This window comes from Pteropus vampyrus, unplaced genomic scaffold (genome assembly GCF_000151845.1).
Source record: "Pteropus vampyrus isolate Shadow unplaced genomic scaffold, Pvam_2.0 Scaffold42, whole genome shotgun sequence".
Taxonomy (NCBI): domain Eukaryota; kingdom Metazoa; phylum Chordata; class Mammalia; order Chiroptera; family Pteropodidae; genus Pteropus; species Pteropus vampyrus.
In genome coordinates this window covers 363602-383567 of record NW_011888823.1, presented here as the reverse complement: position 1 = coordinate 383567, position 19966 = coordinate 363602, and the positions used below count along the sequence as shown (strand labels likewise).

General features: G+C 36.8%; 1 protein-coding gene across 1 annotated transcript in view; it reads right to left on the bottom strand.

The window, feature by feature from the left end:
- FARSB (phenylalanyl-tRNA synthetase beta subunit) overlaps positions 1 to 19966 on the bottom strand; it is a 55512-nt gene that overhangs the window by 26221 nt on the left and 9325 nt on the right. Inside the window, exons 6-15 of the mRNA XM_023529725.1 lie at positions 17657 to 17807; positions 16756 to 16864; positions 15728 to 15798; positions 14223 to 14284; positions 13306 to 13357; positions 10043 to 10104; positions 9558 to 9765; positions 8971 to 9051; positions 5542 to 5634; positions 1785 to 1902 (exon numbers count right to left, since the gene is read on the bottom strand). Of these exons, the coding sequence (XP_023385493.1) occupies positions 1785 to 1902; positions 5542 to 5634; positions 8971 to 9051; positions 9558 to 9765; positions 10043 to 10104; positions 13306 to 13357; positions 14223 to 14284; positions 15728 to 15798; positions 16756 to 16864; positions 17657 to 17807 (1007 nt within the window). The remainder of the gene's footprint in view (positions 1 to 1784; positions 1903 to 5541; positions 5635 to 8970; positions 9052 to 9557; positions 9766 to 10042; positions 10105 to 13305; positions 13358 to 14222; positions 14285 to 15727; positions 15799 to 16755; positions 16865 to 17656; positions 17808 to 19966) is intronic.

Here is a 19966-nt window from a genome sequence, read left to right as displayed (position 1 = left end):
GCCCATGCAATTAGGCCTACGGCTGAAACAGAATTCCAAAACTTTTGAGGAAATCTAGTGTAATTAACCTAATTCTATATTTATAAATATGTTTGAATCACCAAAGATCAAAACAACATAAAACTAAGAACTAAGATGAAAGAAAACAAATCAGTTAACAGAAAAATCTGACGTTGAATTTATAACAAATGCTTAATTATCTAAACCAACGGAGGGTCTGAGGCATAAGAACCCGGAAAACTATGGCGCTGAAATGTTCAGATTTCTATTACAGCAGATTTACCACCCCAAGAAAACTCTGCACAGACTGATATTACAATGAAGTTTTATTCTCCAAGGAAAAATGCACTGAGACCAAAAATCCGACCCTAGCTCTAAGTCTAAATTATGTAGCCTTGCTTGGGCAAATAACTTCTTTTCTGTCTTTATTTTCCTACATAATAAAAGGAGATAATTATTTTTTATCCCATCTGCCTCAAAGAGATGGTTTAACAATCAAAAGGGAAAAAGTACATTGAAAAAATTTTTTTTAAAAAGTAAAAGGCACCAAATGAAAGGTGATGCTGGTAACCGAAAACAGACTGCATAACAGGGAGTAGGTGGGGTCCAGCCCTGGCTGAAGAGTTTGCTGTGGACGGTCCACATAGAGACAGTCGAGGTGGACATCCCACTGTAATATCTATTTCGTAAGACAAGCTGATTTACAGCCAATAGTTCTTGACTACTTTTGATACTTAGAATGATGCCATATTAGCCTCTTCAGAAGTAATTAAGAAAAAGGCCTCTGCTTCTGTCTATTGATTCAAAAGAATGCACTCTGAATTCTGCAGTCTGGAGTGAGATTCACTGGATACGCACTGCCTAGAGTCGAACTGTTACACACAGAGAACCAAGGGAATAATGCCAGCAATTTAGTCATCTGAGGGCACCGCTCACCAAGAGATGACGTCATACACAGCTTGAAACAGTCAGACTTCTGTAAGTCTGAAGACACAGAAGTCAGAATAAGACATGGAAGTCTGAATAAGACAGAGGTCCTTGGCAATCAGGTATAAGTACTTACTAAACGTATATTTATTAAATAACCACTGCGTTCCAAATGTTGGACCAAGCAACTTGCTCTACTAACAACTCCAGAACATACTTGAAAGAGACAAAAACTGGTTAAACAATTTACAATCACTACACAACAGTGGTGGTAAGTCGTCACTGACAAACTAGAATGACAATATATCAAGTACCTTAAAATGATATGCACATAAATCGCATGATAAAAGACAAAAAGAAAAGCTCCACGGTGCTCTTCAAGATAAGGTTTTAATAGGGTTCTTCAAAAATGTTATAAAATCCTTTGTTAAAATTTGCTTTCTATTAAGAGAAAAAAGATATAGTAACCAAATATCTGGACCTTGCTTGGATCCAAATAAATCAATCATGAAAATTAAATTTATGAAACAATTGGGAAAATATAAATGCTGGCTAGATAGTTGATAACTAGATAGGATAATGGTGTTGGGTTATTTTTTTAAAAACCAAAATGCTAGTCTTTATCTTTTAGAAATACATACCAAAATGGTTGTTGATGAAATATGATGTCTAAGAATTACAGTAAAATAATATGGGGGAGTGGGCTGGAGTTTAGATGAAAGGAGCCTGCCTGGCCATGTGCTGATAATTAATGAAGGTGGCAGCTGGATTCACAAGGGTAATTACACTATTTTCTCTACTTTTATATACAGTTGAAATTTTCATAATTATACAAATCAAAGGTGACTCATTCTTACCTCTGCTAGGATCTTTCACCACAACGTCAGAGATTTCAAACAGTTTCAGAGGAAGGGGCATCTTCCGATTTGCTGCTATGGTCTTTAGGAGGCCTGGAAGAAGGGTAGTGCGTGCCACCTACAGGAGAAGACATGAAACTGCACTGACCAAAGGAGAACCAGACAGACATGCGGCAGTGCCCCAGCACCTGTGGAGGATAAGTTCCAAGACCCCCAGTGGATGCCTAAACCCGTGGATAGTACCAACCCCTATGTATGCTATGTTTGTTCCATACAGACATACATATGATAAAGTTTATGGCTTCTCTTCTGCATATCTGAATTGCCAGCATCACTACTCTTGTACTCGGGAGCCATTACTAAGTAAAATAAGGGTTACTGGAACACAAGCACTGGCGTACCGCGTAGTCAGTCAGTAGGCTACTAAGTGACTAACAGGCAGGTGGCATATACAGTGTGGATACACTGGACAAAGCGACAAGTCACGTCCTGGGCAGAACGGAGTAGGATGGCATGAGATTTCATCATTCTACTCAGAATAGCATGTAACTTAAAACTGAAAAACATTTACTTCTGCAATTTTACATTTGATACTGTCGGACCAGGTTGACTGCAGGCAATTAAAACCACTGGAAGTGAAACCGTGGATAAGGGGGAACTACCAAAATTGATTAAAAACAAAGCCAAAAGACTCCACGGCTTCATAGGAACACACTTCTGGAAAATGCGATGCCTAAATATCCAAGTCATGTTTAATTTTCAATCCCTAGACATTAGAAAAATATATATTCTGGCTTTTAAACTTACAAAATAAAAAATCATAAATTTGATGAAAAAATAAGTGAGGAACAAATATTATAACAAACATAATTACTTGTATCTAGGATTGATTATTATAATTTTTAAAATTAAAGTTAGCTTTCAAGATTTCAAATATGTAAATTTTCATATCCTGCCTTATTAATAAAGTAATTGAAGTAGATTACAAGAAATATGAATGTTTGAATAGATTAAATATGAATTAATCAAAATTTTAAAAACTACCGGGAAAAGGTAAATGCAATTAAAACACCAGGACAATGAAGAAACCAGAACACAAATATCTAGGCACTAAAAATACGATGCTATGGGTAAACTATGATTATAGTTTTCAGCTTGGTAGCCAAAGAAGTATAAATATACATCCTAGTTCTTAAAAACGGGAAAAGAGCAAAATTTCCCTGCTTTTGTCTGTGAAATAAATTCCTCATTCTCGGATACATGAGGTATGGAAGCTGTCAACACATCACGTAGCCGGAAGGATTTTATGAGAAGTGGTGTGACGTCATCGCCGAGAGTCTGGGCTTTACTGTCAGATTTAACACTACTGTATTTTGCCCAGACTATCGCTCGAGCTTCTTAAGTTTCTTTCTCAGCTTCTACTCCCGCCATTTGATGGTCTATTCTCCACACGGAGTGATCCTTTAAAACCTAAATCAGATCATGGAACCCCTCTGCTCAAAATCTCCGACCGGTTTCCATCACACTTAAAATCCATGCCCTACTTGGGTCCGTGGCCGTGGCCCTGGCCCCTTTCTGACCTCCACGCCCGCGGCTGCCCCGGCCGCGCACCCATGCACCATGAGCAGGTTTCCACCTCAGGCCTCCACACTTGCTCTTTCCTCTGCCTGGTATATTCTTCCTCTAGATACACATGTGGCTATGTACATTTCTTCGAGTCTCTGCTCAAAGGTTCTCTCCCAAGGAGGCCTGCCCTGCCCACCCTGGCTAAAACAACAGGCCCTCCTAGATCCGACACAAGTAAGAACAAGCTCCCAAATGCACGTGCTAGACTGTGGGTTGAGGGAAACAGAGAACAACTTTCCTATCACAATCACGCTATCAGCAAGCTGTTGGCCTTCGACTCACTGCAATTCCGCTCACTTTCCCCACTGGAGAGAAAAGTGCCCAAACCATTCACAGAAACGAAACTACAATGTTAAAAAGCAAAAGCTTATTTTATTGGAATAGAAACAAGCTACTTTTATAGATAATGTTGCTTAGTTTTTTTTAGTTTATTTTATAGATAAGCTTTACTTGTTTCTTTAAAAACCCACGGCATTACCAAAAAAAAAAAAAAAAATTAAACCTGAATCTGATTAAGCTTCTAAATCTAACTACCAATTTATTGAAAATATAGGGGACCACTGGAATGCAGTCAGCAAAATCCTAAATGTTAAGACTCTCCAGGGACAAATGACCCAGTCTCTTTAAGGAAGTAAGAGAGAGAGGGGAAGAAGGGGAAGGGAGAGAGAGAGGGGAGAGAGTGAGGAGGGAGGGGAGGGAGAGGAGGAAGAGGGGAGGAGGGAGAGGGATATGGATGGCACTCATAGATTGTAAAAGTCTTAAGATGCACATCAATCAACTGTGATGTCCAACCTCATTTAAATCTCAAATCGAATAAACTATATTGTAAAAAGGAGAACTAGGAAAATTTGAACAGTGACTGGATATTTGAGGGTATTAAGGAATACTATTGCTAATTTGGGGGGAAGTGGTAATATTCTGTAATTTTGTTTATAACAATTATAATAAAATCTTATATTAGCTAAATAACATTTTAGCTAAATAACATTTCTCTTATTTTATCCATTTATATAATCTACTACTAACAATAATATATCTACTATCAGAAAATGCCCAAAGTCAATTCTGCAGGAGAAAGAATGGCTTAGACAACAGAGTTACACGATCTCGAGCAACTTTACATTAAACTTAACCATAAATATAAACCTGTTAGCCACATTAGCAATGGTAGGACATATCCGTTGGTAAAGTAGGAATAAAATACAGAATCTGTCAAGTCTAAAAGACAGACTCACTTTCATCTCTAACATATTTTATGCAGAAATATTGATTCTTAAGTGTGCTAAGCCACATCTATTTACAGTGACATTTAATGTGTTTCTGATTTATTGTCCTCCTCCTTATACACAGTAGATTAAGACAGGATGTAAACCCTAAAGAACATAGCATTACCACATCTTAAGAAATCAAGCTTGATAAATGAAACTGGGAGAAAAGGAAAATTTGGAATAAACTCGCATAAAAATCCATTACAATTTACTGAAAACTGGCTCTATCCAAATGAATTTGAATGTCTCTTATTGAAAAGAACCACAGGCATCATTCAAAAGCAGTAAAAAAGCTAGTGGACCTCAGAAAACAAAACATAAAAACTCATTATCACAACCCCTCCAAACTAGTGTAAGGAGTCTTCAAAGTTCTGACACTGAGTGCAGACGAAGAATTCATGTACTTGATGCATATTATTACCAATTAGTTCTTTATGTAGTCCAACTCTAATCTGCCACATTAGTAGGTAGTTCGACAGATCATAAAATTTAAATTTTTTTTAAAGTTACACCTTCAGGGAGGTACTCAGAAGAGGTGTTGATTCATTTATTACAAATGGATGGAAAGGATGTGAAATAGGAAAATAGCATTAAAAAATCAATTATGAAATGGAAAGTTCGGACTGGGCTAGATAGCACAAAGCAAGTAAGAACCAGCTATAATCAAGAAAAGATTATAAGAAGTTTTAAGAATTTCTGTCAGCAAAGTATGTAAGAACCAACTATAAAACTTATCCAAGAAGAGATTTTTAAAAAGCCCTAAGATTTTTGTCATCTGAGTGTAATCACTGAAGAGATGCTGTATAACTCATGTACTGCCTCTTCAGTTTTTACTCAAATTCTTATCTACTTAAAATTCTTACCTGGAATTCAGCTGTCTTAGGATTACTGATGTGAACTGCCTTTGTTGCAGAGATATCCAAACCAAGTTTATCGGCAATATCTTCTTGAGAGCACTAAGAAATACATACGAAATAGGTCAACATGGAAAAGCGATGACCAAATTTAATATAAAAAGTATTTAATGCTGTAAGTCAACCGAAGGTCTCATAGCAATGACGATTCTCTGTACAAATCAGTGAGATAAGAATAAACTAAGAATAAACACACACGATTAACCAAGGCCCACAGCAGATGCAATTCGTCATCGTTATCTTACGATGAGTTCTAGCCACGATCCAAATTTTTCACATGAAGATGGTGGTACAATCCATACCCAGGGCCTTTCTAAACTCTTCCCATTTACCTTACCAGACTACAACTCCCTGCCATTCCCTGAACCCTATACTTTCCCCTGCCTTTCCTGACAGACGCTCCTGCCCTAGTTGCTGCCAGCCCCCCACCGCTCTACTTAAAGGACATCTCCTCCTCTTCCGTTAAAATATCCCTCACGACTCCCTCTTTGGCATGCTCTCCCTCTTCAGTGCTCCTATGGCTTTCTGTTTTGACCACCACTGTAATTTCTGCCATACCCACACTGACTTATGGCAGAATGGTAGGACAGACAGCAGAAGTCAAGTGGCCTGAACTCTGCCCAATGTTCTTTCCCCTATATCATTTAACTCCTGTGCACACGTGCTCGATAAAGCTCTGGGCAATGAATATGCTGCTAAGCACTCGTCCACCAAAACGAGAGAGACTCTTATCTCCCTCAAAAACCAGATGGCAGGTAGAAGTTGTGCAAATAAAACTTACTGTTAGAGATAGCAAGTCTAATAACAGATAATGCAAATAAAGTGCTTGGCACAAACTAAATGATCAGAAAAATATTAATGATAGTTCATAAATCATTCCTAAGAATAAACAATTGTCACATACAATAACGCTAACTTCTCAAAAGAGTTTAAGCTTAACATGAAAACTGATGTGCCATCCGAGTCCTGTACAATCTTCCAACAAGAAGTGATATTGCTCACTGCACTGTTCTATGAAATGGTCAAGGACTAGCTGGCCTGTATGTCGCTCAGAAAAAAAAAAAAAAGGGTTTAGATTCACTTTATGCCAATGCCAGCTTTAAGGACTTCCTGCTATGCTTTCTTGGGAAGGATCCTGAAGCCACACCCTGGCATAGCGGGAAACAACGCCCGGGTGTGCCATGGCTGCAGGGGTGGAGAATGACGGCAGGCACACTGGAAACAGCCACCGTTTCCCCACAGCATAGAGGAGTTTTTATAACAAGATTTAGATATGTGATCAATCAATTAGGACAGGCAATCTATTCTTAAACAGAACTAGTACTATCTATATTTAAAAGGCTCCAGACACATGGCAAGATGGCGAGGTATATGAGTAACCTACTTTATCGTGACAATGGATGATAAGGGAAAGAGTTAAGTAGCTGTTTAAATCAACATATCCTGAAGTGGTCGTAGCTGGTATTCAGGAAGAAGTATTTTTTAAATGTTAACATACATGTGTTTATTTTAGTGTTAGAAAAAAATAACAAGTAAATGAAGCCTATAATTTTTACAAATATTATTTTTATAATAAGGCTAACATAGGTATGCTGTTATAAAAGAGAGCTAATTTAAAAGAAAATATTACAACCAGTCTGTGGATATAGCAGAAATCATACTGCCGAGATGTGAATTACACTAGGGAAGTCAAGGGCTGGCTTAGGAAAGGAGAGCTGTTACTCTAGTTCTAGAGCAGACGTAAGGCTCGGAGATGTTTAGCTTTGCTTAGACAGCATGAAACTTTATAAATACTTATAATGTTGAAATTCCTATAGGAAAACTGTTATTACCCATCTGAAACTCTCCAGCACCTCCCACCTTCGCCCCTGGTGATAAACAATGTGCTGATGTGACTATGGACAGCCGAACAGACTGGCACTTTTGGTGGGACAGTTCGGGCACTGGCCTTGAGTAAACACGGACCTGGGCTGAAGTCCCTGGTCCACAGCCGACTTGCCGAGTAGAGTGGGCATATTCCCCAAATTAACTGCTGCAGGAGAGAGGACACCTACTTCACAGGGCTGCACCGAGAGATGAAATCATAAAGCCCTCAGCACAGGATAAACTCTGCATAGCAGCTACTAGGCAGGAGGCAGAGTGTGAGCTCCTCTGAAATGCCCGGGGCACAGCTACAACAGCAAATTCTGTACCACTTAAAAAACAAAATACATTTCTCAGTGCTATTTTTTGTACTTCATTTTACATGACCTCACTGGTGCTCACAACTGCATACGTCCAAGAGTATGCACATGATGCCATGGTCCTACGAGCCACACAGGATGGGATAACAGAAGTCAAAAGGCCAAGATTCTGCTCATGGCTCTCCTGCTGTCTGGGGAAACGCTGTTAGGTACTTGTCTTTTCTTGGCCTCGGGCTCCCTCACTGGTACAGCGCCCGGCATGCAACAGAGACACCATCAGTGTGGGTGAACAAATGACTGCTGAATCAGGAAAACGAAGGAGTTGAACTAGACCTGTAAGGTCCCTTCTGGTGTTGCCAGCCTATGAATTACAATTGCTTAATACAGTAACTGCGAGAGACTCATCTCCTTACCGACCCTCTGTGTACTGGGAGCGATTCTCACTAGTGCCTTCTGTGTATCCTCTCAAGGACTGAGAATTTTGGGCTAGAACTAGGTTGAGGGGAAGAGAGAAGCAGATTTTTCGGTTGTCTTTGGTCTGGCTTTTGCCCTACGTCATTAAGTTGAAACTTACTTGAATACTCAAGAGCTACACTGTCGGCACCACGGAAACGCTCCGCAAGAGAGGAAAGAGAACTATGGACCGCACACACGTTTCACACCTTTCCAATGGTCAATCTGGTGGGGGAGGGGATTTTATTCTGATTGTGTAATAAAGTTCATTTTCTGAGTTAGGCCTTTTATGTCAGCTTTTCAACTCAAAGCAAATGGTTATGAACATATTCGAAGACAAAGACACAAGTTGATTGTGGAAATAAGTTTACGGTCCCCAAGCTCATAACCAGGGCAGCATCTAGTGGACACGGCCATGACCAAATAAAGACTAACAATTCTAACATAATAAAGTTGCTTGTGAAATTCATTGTGAACCCTCAACATTTATTACATGAAACTATAAAATATGTTGTCATCTGTCATTTAAGACACTTTTTAGTCCTTCATGTTTTTCTGTTACTTAAAAAAATCTTCCAACATTTCTTTACTAGAAATAGTACAATCTCAAAAAAAAAAGTTATTCTTCTAGAACCTGGAAATTTTAGCAGTCTGGATTTTATAAAATAATTCATATAAGGAATCACAGCATAAATAATTCAGAGACCCCAAGTAAACAATCAGCTAAACAGAGACAGCATACCAGAGCAAAGGTGAGCGCTTCTGTGAATCCAGCAGCTGCCATGTCGTGTCTCAGAAGTTCTGTGAGCTTATTAAGGGGAAACTGGAAAAAAATTTGTCTCACTTTATTTCACCGCAATAAAATTTCCTGCTTTCAAAAAAGAGATTTATACAGAACATGTCAAAAGCAAACCACCCTACCATCCTCAGCAACATCCTGCTGGCGCCACCCTTTCCCATCTGCCCCACACCCTCCCATCACCCCACCACCCCGACACTCCTAGATGTACTACTCCCCACCTTCACCTCTCCTGCACACAGCATCTGCCTCCAGGCCCAGGTTAAGAGAATGAATCTCCCAGTTAGAAATTCGACAAGGGCTCCACACTCAAAACCTGCTTTTCTTCAAAGAACTAGTCATCACAGGTTTTCGACTCACTCTAATCAACTGGGCATCTGTTTTGTATCCTCTCCACAGCAAATGCCTCTCACAGCAGAGCATGTCCAAATAGTTCCTAATTCCTATGTTCTGGTTTTCTCAAAACCTTCCTGGCATCCAACAATCCGTTCCTAACAATAAGGTGTGTTTACTTAAGGGTGCAACCTTACTTGATTAGCTATGGTGTATGTTTTTGGGAGAGTCATCTGAATGTTGTTATATCCGTAAGCAATAGCTGCATCTTCCACAATATCACATGCATGGATAATGTCAGCTCTGGTTGGAGGGATTTCGATCTCAATCTGATTCCCATCGCCAATGACTTCTGACTTCAAGTACATCCTGGTCAGAAGCTTAGCAAGATTTTCTGGAGTTTCTCTGAAATAGGAATGCACAAACCATAAACTTCATTGCATTATTTAAAACATGTTTATATTTCGTTTTAAAATATGCAACTACCTGAAATCATAACCTTTCTTTTTGAATTCCCTTAGACACCAGACATCCTGATACTCCGTCGTCACTTAACTTACTCTGAGGGGATATCAAAACCCTCTCCATGCATTCTTTCAGGAAAAATTAAATAGTCTTGTGTGCACTTCATCCTTGAATTATCTCCAACTGTAAATAAATAAATCAAGTTTCCAGAGCATACCTGATTCCAACTTTTTTGTTAATTAGATCGGCTCTCACCATCTCCTTTCGGTAAGCCAGTTCCTTAAGAGAAAGAGTTTGAGAAGCTTAAATCATTCCCATCAGATACAGCGTTAGACTCTTTCTATTTGAACTCATCATCAGTTTCATTACCCTTACACTGAAAATAAACTTGGTGTTTCAAAACATTATTATAGAGGAATATGTTTGCTACATTATATTCATCTATGAACATTCTACTTGCTAAACAATTGAACTGCCCAGAAATAATATAAAATGCCAAACGTTCTTCTCTTTTAGATGATCAGTCACCATTCTCTTCAATAAAACACTGGTTTATTACGTCATTTCTAAAATGCTTGTGAATCCTGCTGAAAATTTTTAGCATTATCTCATGGAAGCAGGTGTTTATGAATAAGATATAATAATTCATGTCACAATGTATAGCCATCATACTAAGTCCAGAAGTATTATGAAAACATTCCTTTCATTTTTCCAGGTGGGGAGATTCAACCACGCTTCCAGTCGTAGCTGTCAAGCTGCTCCAGGAGACGGCACTGCTGAGAGTATCTCGTGAATTGGTACCCACAGGCCTTTCAACAATATGTAACTCTATCATGTTAGGCAGGAACAAACTCACATAAAATCCAGACTTTTCAGCACTTTTGGAGCATCTGTATGAATATTTCTTATCGTTAATTACCCTCAAAAATATAACTGCCACTAGCAAAAAGGCTATAAATTTAAAAACCTGTTTGGACTCAGGTAAAAACGATGAGCCAGAGCTTTGCTATTCAAAGTGCAATTCTTGGGCAGAAGCGTCATTGCCTCCCTAGTGTTTGTTAGAGATGCAGACTCTCAAGCCTTCATAGCTAGCGGCAGTTACACTAGACCTACCGAATCTGAAACTGAATGTTATCAAGAGCTCTAGGTGATGTGAATGCACATTAGAGTTTGGGAAGCATTGGACAGGGTGCTAATGCTTGTAACAGTAATAGCAAACTTTTACTGAATAGCTATTATGACCTAAACAGCACAAGGCACTTTTAAGATAATCATAACCCTCATAACAGATATCATTAGTATTCTCAATTTACCAATAAGGAATCTGAGTTTTAGATTAATAATGAGTCCCAGATCACAATGATAGTAAGCTGCTTAACTCTAGTGCTGTTATATTCCCAGTGCTTGAAAAAATGCTTTTTAGATAATAAGCACTTGGTATATAGTTAACGAATATAAACATTCGTGAAGCAATAAATGAACGAATTAATGAATAAACAAGTTCAGGTAGCTTAATTTCAAAGCTCACACCATTAACCACGACTCTCTCTGACTACCTAACACTTTCTCCTCTTCGAGCTCTCTTATTCCAAACTCTATTCTTTTATATGAAATAACAGAAGACTAGGAAAGAACTTTCGAAGTATTTGGAAAAATATGCTATTTTACGTGAGAAAGAATCAGTTTCCCCTAAGGATCATTCTTTCTTGAGAGGACAATCTACGAGCTTTTCTAGTCTAAATTTAGAAAGAAAGAAGTTAACAAAAGGTCACACACTGGTATAGTATTCCTTTACAGAAAGCCCACCATTTCAAATTTACAAAAGCTTTTTACAATATTAATGATTTACAAAATCATTAATTAATTAATCATTTATTAATAATTTACAAAAGTTTTTTACAATATTAATGATTTCAAAAAATTGTCTACATGAGAACTAAATTTTAACATATTTCTCTTTTTCTTCCCAAAAGCACGTATTTCACTTTTAACACTTGACAATTCTTCATATTAAAAAGAAACTTTTTCAAATCAGACATTATTTTAAAACAGACTAAAAAGCTATCTCTGGCTAATCTCATCTACATGGTAGTAAACTGTATAAATGGCCACAAATTCTTCCAGTCTCTGTGCCCATGGTCTTGGATTCTATTTCTCCTCAATCTAGCAAAATTACTGGCTTTGGCCACTGAGGTATCTTGCTGAAAAGCACTTGAGCATTAGACATGTTCTCTTGCTGCTGGGAATCTTGCAACCACCATCATGTAATGAAAACCAACCTAGGCTGCTGATGAGAAACCCTTGACGTGTCAGCTCCATGGCCAGGAAGCAGACATGTGAGCGAGACTATTCCAGGTCATCCAGGTACTAGCCTACAAATGGGCTGACTAAACAGGAGCGAGCTCAGCGGAGGTTAGCCAAGCCAGCCCAGACCAGAGGAACCAGGTGACCAACAGAATAATGAAATACACAAATCAGTTATTTTATGTCACTCATTCTTGGGGTAGTTTGTTACATAACCAAAGCTAACTGATAACAGCCACTAAAATCAATTTTTTAAAAAATGATAGTGTTCATAATTTTAGTCATGCTTTCTACAGTTATACATTTATTTTAAATTATAATTAATACTCTAGGATAAAATATGATGCTAAATGCTAATGTTATCAGCAAAAGGAAGGTTTTGATCTTGGCAGGTTTTATCTACTTTAAAAGCTATTTGAATAATAGGAACTATTCTAGGCTCTGATTCACTTTATAAATAACAGGAATAGTGAAAAATTCAAAGAAAAAGAGCTCATCAAAAAATAGCCTCACTGAATCAGAACCATAACCAAATAACTGGAATACCGTCATATATTAAAATGATCCTGTCATATATCAAAATGGCCATCTTCGTATTTATAAAGCCATCTTGGGGGAAAAAAGCACAGATAATAATGCTCGTTTAGATTTTTTGCCAAGATTCTATATCTTCAAGATTCTATATAATTGTATTTACCACTAAATCAGTCCTGGTAATACATTTGGAGTTATTAGTTACAGTGATGGCCCTTAGCAACTGTTAATTCAAATGTGGACACACTCATTAGGTTTGGAGGGCCGAGCAATCTTAAAAGGGGTGAGACTATAAATTACCAGTTAACTAGTTAATAAGAGAATAAATCTCATAAATCATGACCATGTAATACTGTGGTATAATGCGGCATGTTGGGAGCTAAAGTTGAACTGTCAGTCAGGGCTTAAATCCTAGCTGTACCATTTAACACTAATAGGCAAGTTATTTAACATCTCAAGGTCTCCGTATCTCCATCTAGGATGAACCACCTTCACAGGATTAATGTGAAAATTAAATCCATATAATGCATATCTAGGGCTTGGCATGTGGGTGGATGGATGGACTGATAGACCACAAGCACTCTAAAGCCATTATTATTATTATTGTCATCATCATCATCAAGTCACTTCTTAAATACTCACTGGAAAGGTATACGATTTTCCATTAGGAAAAACTACCTCAGCTGCTTCAACCCTGAAAAAATAAAAAAAAGGGTCCATAAATTCTAGAAATGCGTGTGGTTAATCAATTTTTCACTTGTTCTGCAACTGTAGCCTCAACACTCCAAACTATTCACATTCCAACAGCGCTGCGTAGATTAATCCCTCTCAATACAACATTACCATTCCTTCGCCTGTGGCTCCCATGTCCCTTTGGGTAGCACCCACCTGATACGGTTGTTTCCCAATACTGCAAATTGTGCATCCTCTCTGTGGACTCCTCACCAAGTGAGTGATAAACACAGTCCAGGCTTTAGCAGAGTGGTGTGTTACACAATGGAAACTGACCAACACAACCACTAAAGCGCGAATCAATGAAAAAAGCAGCAACTGATATTGCCCATAAAATTTCAGTCCCGCTTTCTACAGTAATACATTTATTTTGAATTATAATTAATATTCTAGAATAAACTATGATGCTGGTATACAGTGAGGGCCATATAGGTGTTAAATTTTTTAAAATTACAATAATCTTATTGCTATATATAGGGGATCCTTGCTCTTACATATGCTTCTCTACTCTTGTTTAGCTCTTCCTTTTGCTGTTCCATGTTTACATCCTCAAATTCAATGAGCCTTAAACACAGCTTAAATGTCACTGCCTCCATAAGACCTGCCTAGATTGCCTCAGGAGGCAGTAATTTGACCTTAAAAACGGCCAGAACATCACTGAAACTTTCAGAGCACTTATCACATTTTATTTTATACATTATTTATGTACATGTCTTAGCTCCTTAAAGAGATTATACTTTCTAGTTATAGGAAAACCATTTTCATCTTTATATTTAGCTCTGCCTTTAGAACAACAGGCCATCGATAAAGGTGCCAAATGAACTTACGTAAATTGATTCTCACAATATTCACTGAACGTGGTGACAATAATATCAAGAACTATTTTTGCCTGTAAAGGAAAAAGACAAATATTATGCTAACCTATAAATATGCATATTATCTCTTTACTCAGATGGAAATGAATATCTAATATAATAAGTCCTTAAACATCTTAAAAATGGACCTTTATATAATTCTAAAAAAAGGGAGTGAAATAAACACAGGCCAATGTTGGCCTGCCCTTATTTTCAGGTGTTCTGCATTTATTCGGTTCTTCTAGAGCTACAATACGTGACTGAGACAAATAAGTTACCTCCTCCCACCCACTCCCTTGGGTTTACCAGGTTTTGAGAGAGACATATGACTAACCAGGGCAGTAAACCTTATCAATCTCACGAGTCTCTGCAGCCAGATCTGACTCATGGCTCAGCCCCTTACTGGCAGTCTGACTCTGCAAATTACCTACTGTCTTTGAACCTTAGTTTCATCTGTTAAGAGGGGGTTATAAAGTTCCTACCACATTTAGTTATTATGAAGATTATATATGCGTCTATGTGTGCCCGTGTATGTGTGTATACATGTAACAAACAACGAACAATGCCTGACACATAATGAAGGCCAGAGAGATTTGTTAAATTTTAATTGAAAAAAAAAAATGCTTAGGAAAAAATACAATAACTTTATTGGGATATATGCTTTGCTTTTATATATACCTCACTCTATATACAAGCTTCAAGAAGACTTCCAAGTTCTGCTAATGTATGAATTTTTTTTAAAAAGTTTTTAATAGGAACATTAACCTGACAATATTTTTCAAGGCAAATATAGTACATAAAGTTATAAATAAAACAACTAACAATGGATGCCAATTCCGCAAGGTATCTGTGAATGTCATTATTGGTCCTACTTCTATACTCCAGCCTTCTCCTGCGATTCAAGTTTACCTTTCTTAAACTGCTCTATGACTTCCTTACTTAACATGTATAAAGAAATCATATGCTGCAGAAAAAAACTTCCATACCAATTCAATCCGCGTTGTGGCTAAAAGTGAATGAATAACTAGTATTCTCCATATTCTAGATATCACTGTGTGCATAAACACTATATCAATCTGCTAAATAACACTTCTTTATAGACGGTTTGTTTTAAAAAATTTTTTACCAAGTACACAAAGGTACCAAATTACTCAGTGCATAAATTAAGCCAACCAAGATAAATAATTGAAACAGATCACATTACAATACTTATCCCATTCTGTTCTACAGTTAGGCATATGGCTAATTCTCCCACTAGACTATGAGTTCCTTGAAATCAAGAAACATGTTCGTTATTAAATTTGCAGCACTAGGAAGACAGTAGGTGTTCATTAAATATTTGTTGATTGAATGACAAAGTACAGAACACCTGTATCTAATATTCTAAATTTCTAAAATATGTTCCCACATAATCTTGGTCCAGAAGTAAAATCTGTCCTGTCTGACAGCACAAAAAAAAGAAAAAAAGTTTTACTTACCTTAGTAAAGTCAGTTCCTGTGCATTCGATAAATACATTTCTAGTATTTACTGTTATTTTGGAATGATTTCCTACAACAAACATAAAATGACAATAACAAAACAATCAGTTTCAGCAATATAAGTGTACGAAAAAGCTCTAAAAACAAAGTGCATTTTAATTTAAAATACAATATAAACTAACATCTCAAAGTAAGGTGATGTACAACTTTTAAGCCCCATTGCAGGCTAGAAAATAAAAATAAAATAATAACAAGCCTTACTGAGTGCATGCAGTGTGTCAGGTGCTATGTCAAGCTCTTAACAGAGGTTGCTTCATCTCACCTTCACCATGACTCTGTGTCAGAGCTGTCGGCAGGACAACTAAGATTCAGAGATTAAGCTCACTGACCACGATCACAGGTATTAAGCAGCAGGGATAGTAAGACTTGGACCTGGATCTGGCTAACTCTGAAGCCCAGGTTCTTAGCCACTATAGCTGCTGAAGTCTAAGATCTTGAGACGACAAAGACTCTCCTTCCAATCATGAATCAACTCATCGCCCTGCTCACCTCCAGAAAAGCAAATACCTACGGCTTCGACATCATTAAATCGTATAAACACATTCATGTTTCCTTATCAAAAAGACTTCAGAAAGGAGTTAAGAGGGTAAAATTCAGTTTGAAAGCTTTAGTTTAACTATAAAATAACAGCAGGCAAAACAGAATTTGACTTTGACTTTAACCAAGTGAATTACCTGCTAAAACCTAAACATCAAAACCCTTTGGATGAATATAACAGAATCCAGAGACCAGCATCAGAAAGTATTTATAAACTTACACATATTTAGGCATTTATAAATTGTAAAAAACTCCCAAGTAAAATGTTGTTAAATAAATGAATAAAAAGAACCATTACAATAAAATCTACAAAAGACTTGAGATTCTCAGATTGAGTTATTTAATTCAGCCAAGTCTATTGAGAATTCTACAGAAATGCTGAAGAATGAAAAGAGACAGCAAAAAATCTGATGCTTAAGCGATAACTCACCATTGATGATTGGAGGCATTGAAAGGATAACACCATTGCTATCACAGATAACTGGGTACAGGGGTTTATTTTCAATGATATGTAAGTAATGTTTAAGGTGATTGTCATTCTGAAAGAAATTAAGTCAAACGAAATTAGTTTTTTTATTTCTATCAATGCAATTAGTTTACCTAGTATAAAAAAATGGGGGAGGGGCAAGAAAACCAAACAGCTCCAAATTATAGACGGTTCTAAGTTTATAAAAGTTTCTAACATGAATTAATATCTCAATATCCTCATACAGCCTCATCTCCTACTGGAGAGAGATGAGAACACAATTGAGCTATTTTTCAAAAGTGAAAATAAATTTGCACTGGTAAGGCTGAATCATCTCAAATAAAACACACTATCACAAAAACTATTCAGATAAATCAGAAGAAATCACTGGCAAAGGCCAAGGAAAACAGCTACTTTTTTCAAATGCTACCCACTACTTTTATTCATTATGTGCAATTTAAAGTGACTACTGAATTCATTTTCACTGCTGAACTCTAAAATGATAATATGAGAGTTAGGCACTCTGTAATAGTTCCCCCCTCCACAAAACTGGCTAAACTTATTGTTCTTTATCCTTGCATCGTATCCAAATAAATATTACAATGTGGTATGGTCTAATTCAGTGGGTCTCAATCCTGGCTGTACATTAAAATCATCAAAGAGGATAAAAACGTAATAATAAACAAAACAAAACTACTTCCAGCCTCTCTTTAGATCAAATAATCAGTATCTCTGGGTTAGAGCTCAGACATTGCTATTTTTTTTTTTTTAAAGCACTCATTACATTTCTCTAATTCCAAGAACTGACTTTGAAGAAATTTCATGATTTATGTAGAGCTACTGCATGATATAAAAGAACACTTACCTTGTATATGTTCATCAGTTCACAGGCTGTATACTCCTTCGTCTTATTTAGAGGCTTAAATCTGATATCAGAAGGTCGCTTCGCAGTATAAGTAAATGGGCCTGACAAAGTGTCCAAATCATGGGTACCAATAGCAACCAATGCTCTTTTCCTAAATGATGAGAGGGAGAGAGAGACATAGAAAAGAAGATTTGACTATTCCAAAGCAGAAATTCTAAAGATAACACAGACTATAGGTTTTTAAAAATTATTTTTAGACACTTCCCTAAAATTGCCTGTTGCTGTATGACAACTTTAGGGGAATATAAGCAACATATTCTCACAACCATCAAAAGCAATGAGAAATTACAAAGCTACTAAAAACATTATTTCAGTAGCTGAAGTGTATTCCTTGCCACTATGCTTTCCTAAGTAATGTTACTTAATGTTTTCAAGGTCAACATTCCCTCTACCTTTTTCTAACCTTATTTCCCCTTAGTGTCCTCAAGTAAACATAAACTTTTTATTAAAGTACCGAATTGCTTTATTTTTTGGCTTTTCTGTATTTTCCTAAATTTTCTGTCACACAGCTGTATTGCCTTAATAATGGAGAAAAATTACTTTTAAGAACTGTAAATTACATTTAAAGTTTAAAGTGCAGGGAAAGTTCAAAAGCTATTAATGTCATTTGTTTTGCACTTTATCTGCAAAGGATTTAAGGTATTTTAGGAATTTACAGTAAGTAACAAATTAGGAGAGAAAGAAATAGAAGCAGGGGTGTAAAACAGAGCCAGGAATGATGTTAATACTCAATTATAATCTAAAGGTCCACAATCTTATACAGAGGTTCACAAATTTGGCTCTAAACTTTCCATCAGACAATTCGAAAAGAGAAACTTGGTCAGAGTTTAATGTTCTGAAGAACATTGGTTTTAGATGTATGTGCACATACATTTGCATATTTATGCATAACCACATATACATACCAAACAAATGAATTGCATTAGTAATCAAGGATTTTATTAAAATCTGTTAAATGAACTATGAAATAGTTTTTAAAATTTGCAGGAAACCAATATTGTAGGAAACCAATATCTAAGGCCAGTGACTAAACCTTTAATAAATATAATTGAATTGAATAATATTGTTGACAAGAATCAGAAAAAAAGTGTTACTTTACTCAATGAGTTACAGGCTTATGGAAGGTAACCCCAGAACTACCATAGGTTGAAAAATATACATGGTTTGTTCAGTTTAGATAAATTAACAATGGACAAATCCATGGGTAAGAAAGTCTATGCTTTCTTAGGTATTAATAACAGTCCCTTAATCCTAAAACAATACCTCAAAATATCACCAAATTTCAACTTCAAACCTATCGCAAAAAAAATTCCAGATGAATCAAAGAGCTATGCATTTTGAAAAACAAGAGACAAATATACACACACACAAAAGAAACCATAAAAATTATTTGAAGAAAATATAGGATAACAATGCTTAAAGCTCTGGAATAAGATGCCCCTTCTTAAGCTAGACACAAAACAGAGTTCACATAAGAAGACTGATAAATAATAAATGTGACTAGCCAAATTGAAAACACATATCCAAAAAACCCCCAACGCCAAAAGAAACACTGATAGAAAAGCTTTACTATATATATATATAGAGAGAGAGAAAAATGATTACTATCCCAAATATACATATAGCTATGAAAACTAAAAATAGTTAAAATCAAGATTTTACTTATTACACTGACAAAAAATTTAAAGCACTGCTCTGAAAAGGCAGCAGGTGAAAACTGAAAGGACTGGTAGCAAATTCAGGGGCTGCCAACTGCAGAGGTCTCATCCGGCCAAGTGTTTCAAGCCTGAGTCTAGCCAAATACTCAAGCCTTTGCCTGCAAGAACAAGACCACGCCTCTGAGAAACAGAACACAATCAGGAGCATCTTCTATAACGCAGTCAAAAAGCAGTGGACGTGGGAAGAAACAGAGATGTGACCCATACTCCAAACAAAACCTGTGCACAAAAATCAGTGCTAAGGTCACCCAGATTTTCAAATCACCAGATTTCAAAGGTGCTAGGACAAAACAAAAAAAAATTGTTCAAGAATTATGGGAAAAGTTGACACAAAATGAAAATATAAGGAACTATCAGCAGAAAAAGAGCAACTTTTAAAAAAAGAACCAAATGGATTCTAGAGATGAAAAGTAAAATAACTGAAGCAAAAAGTTCAGTGGATATTTCCGGCCAAGATGGAGTAACAGAGACTGGACTTACTCTCCTGCCTGAAACAACCATTAAAGGGGCAAAATATATAAAACAATGGTTT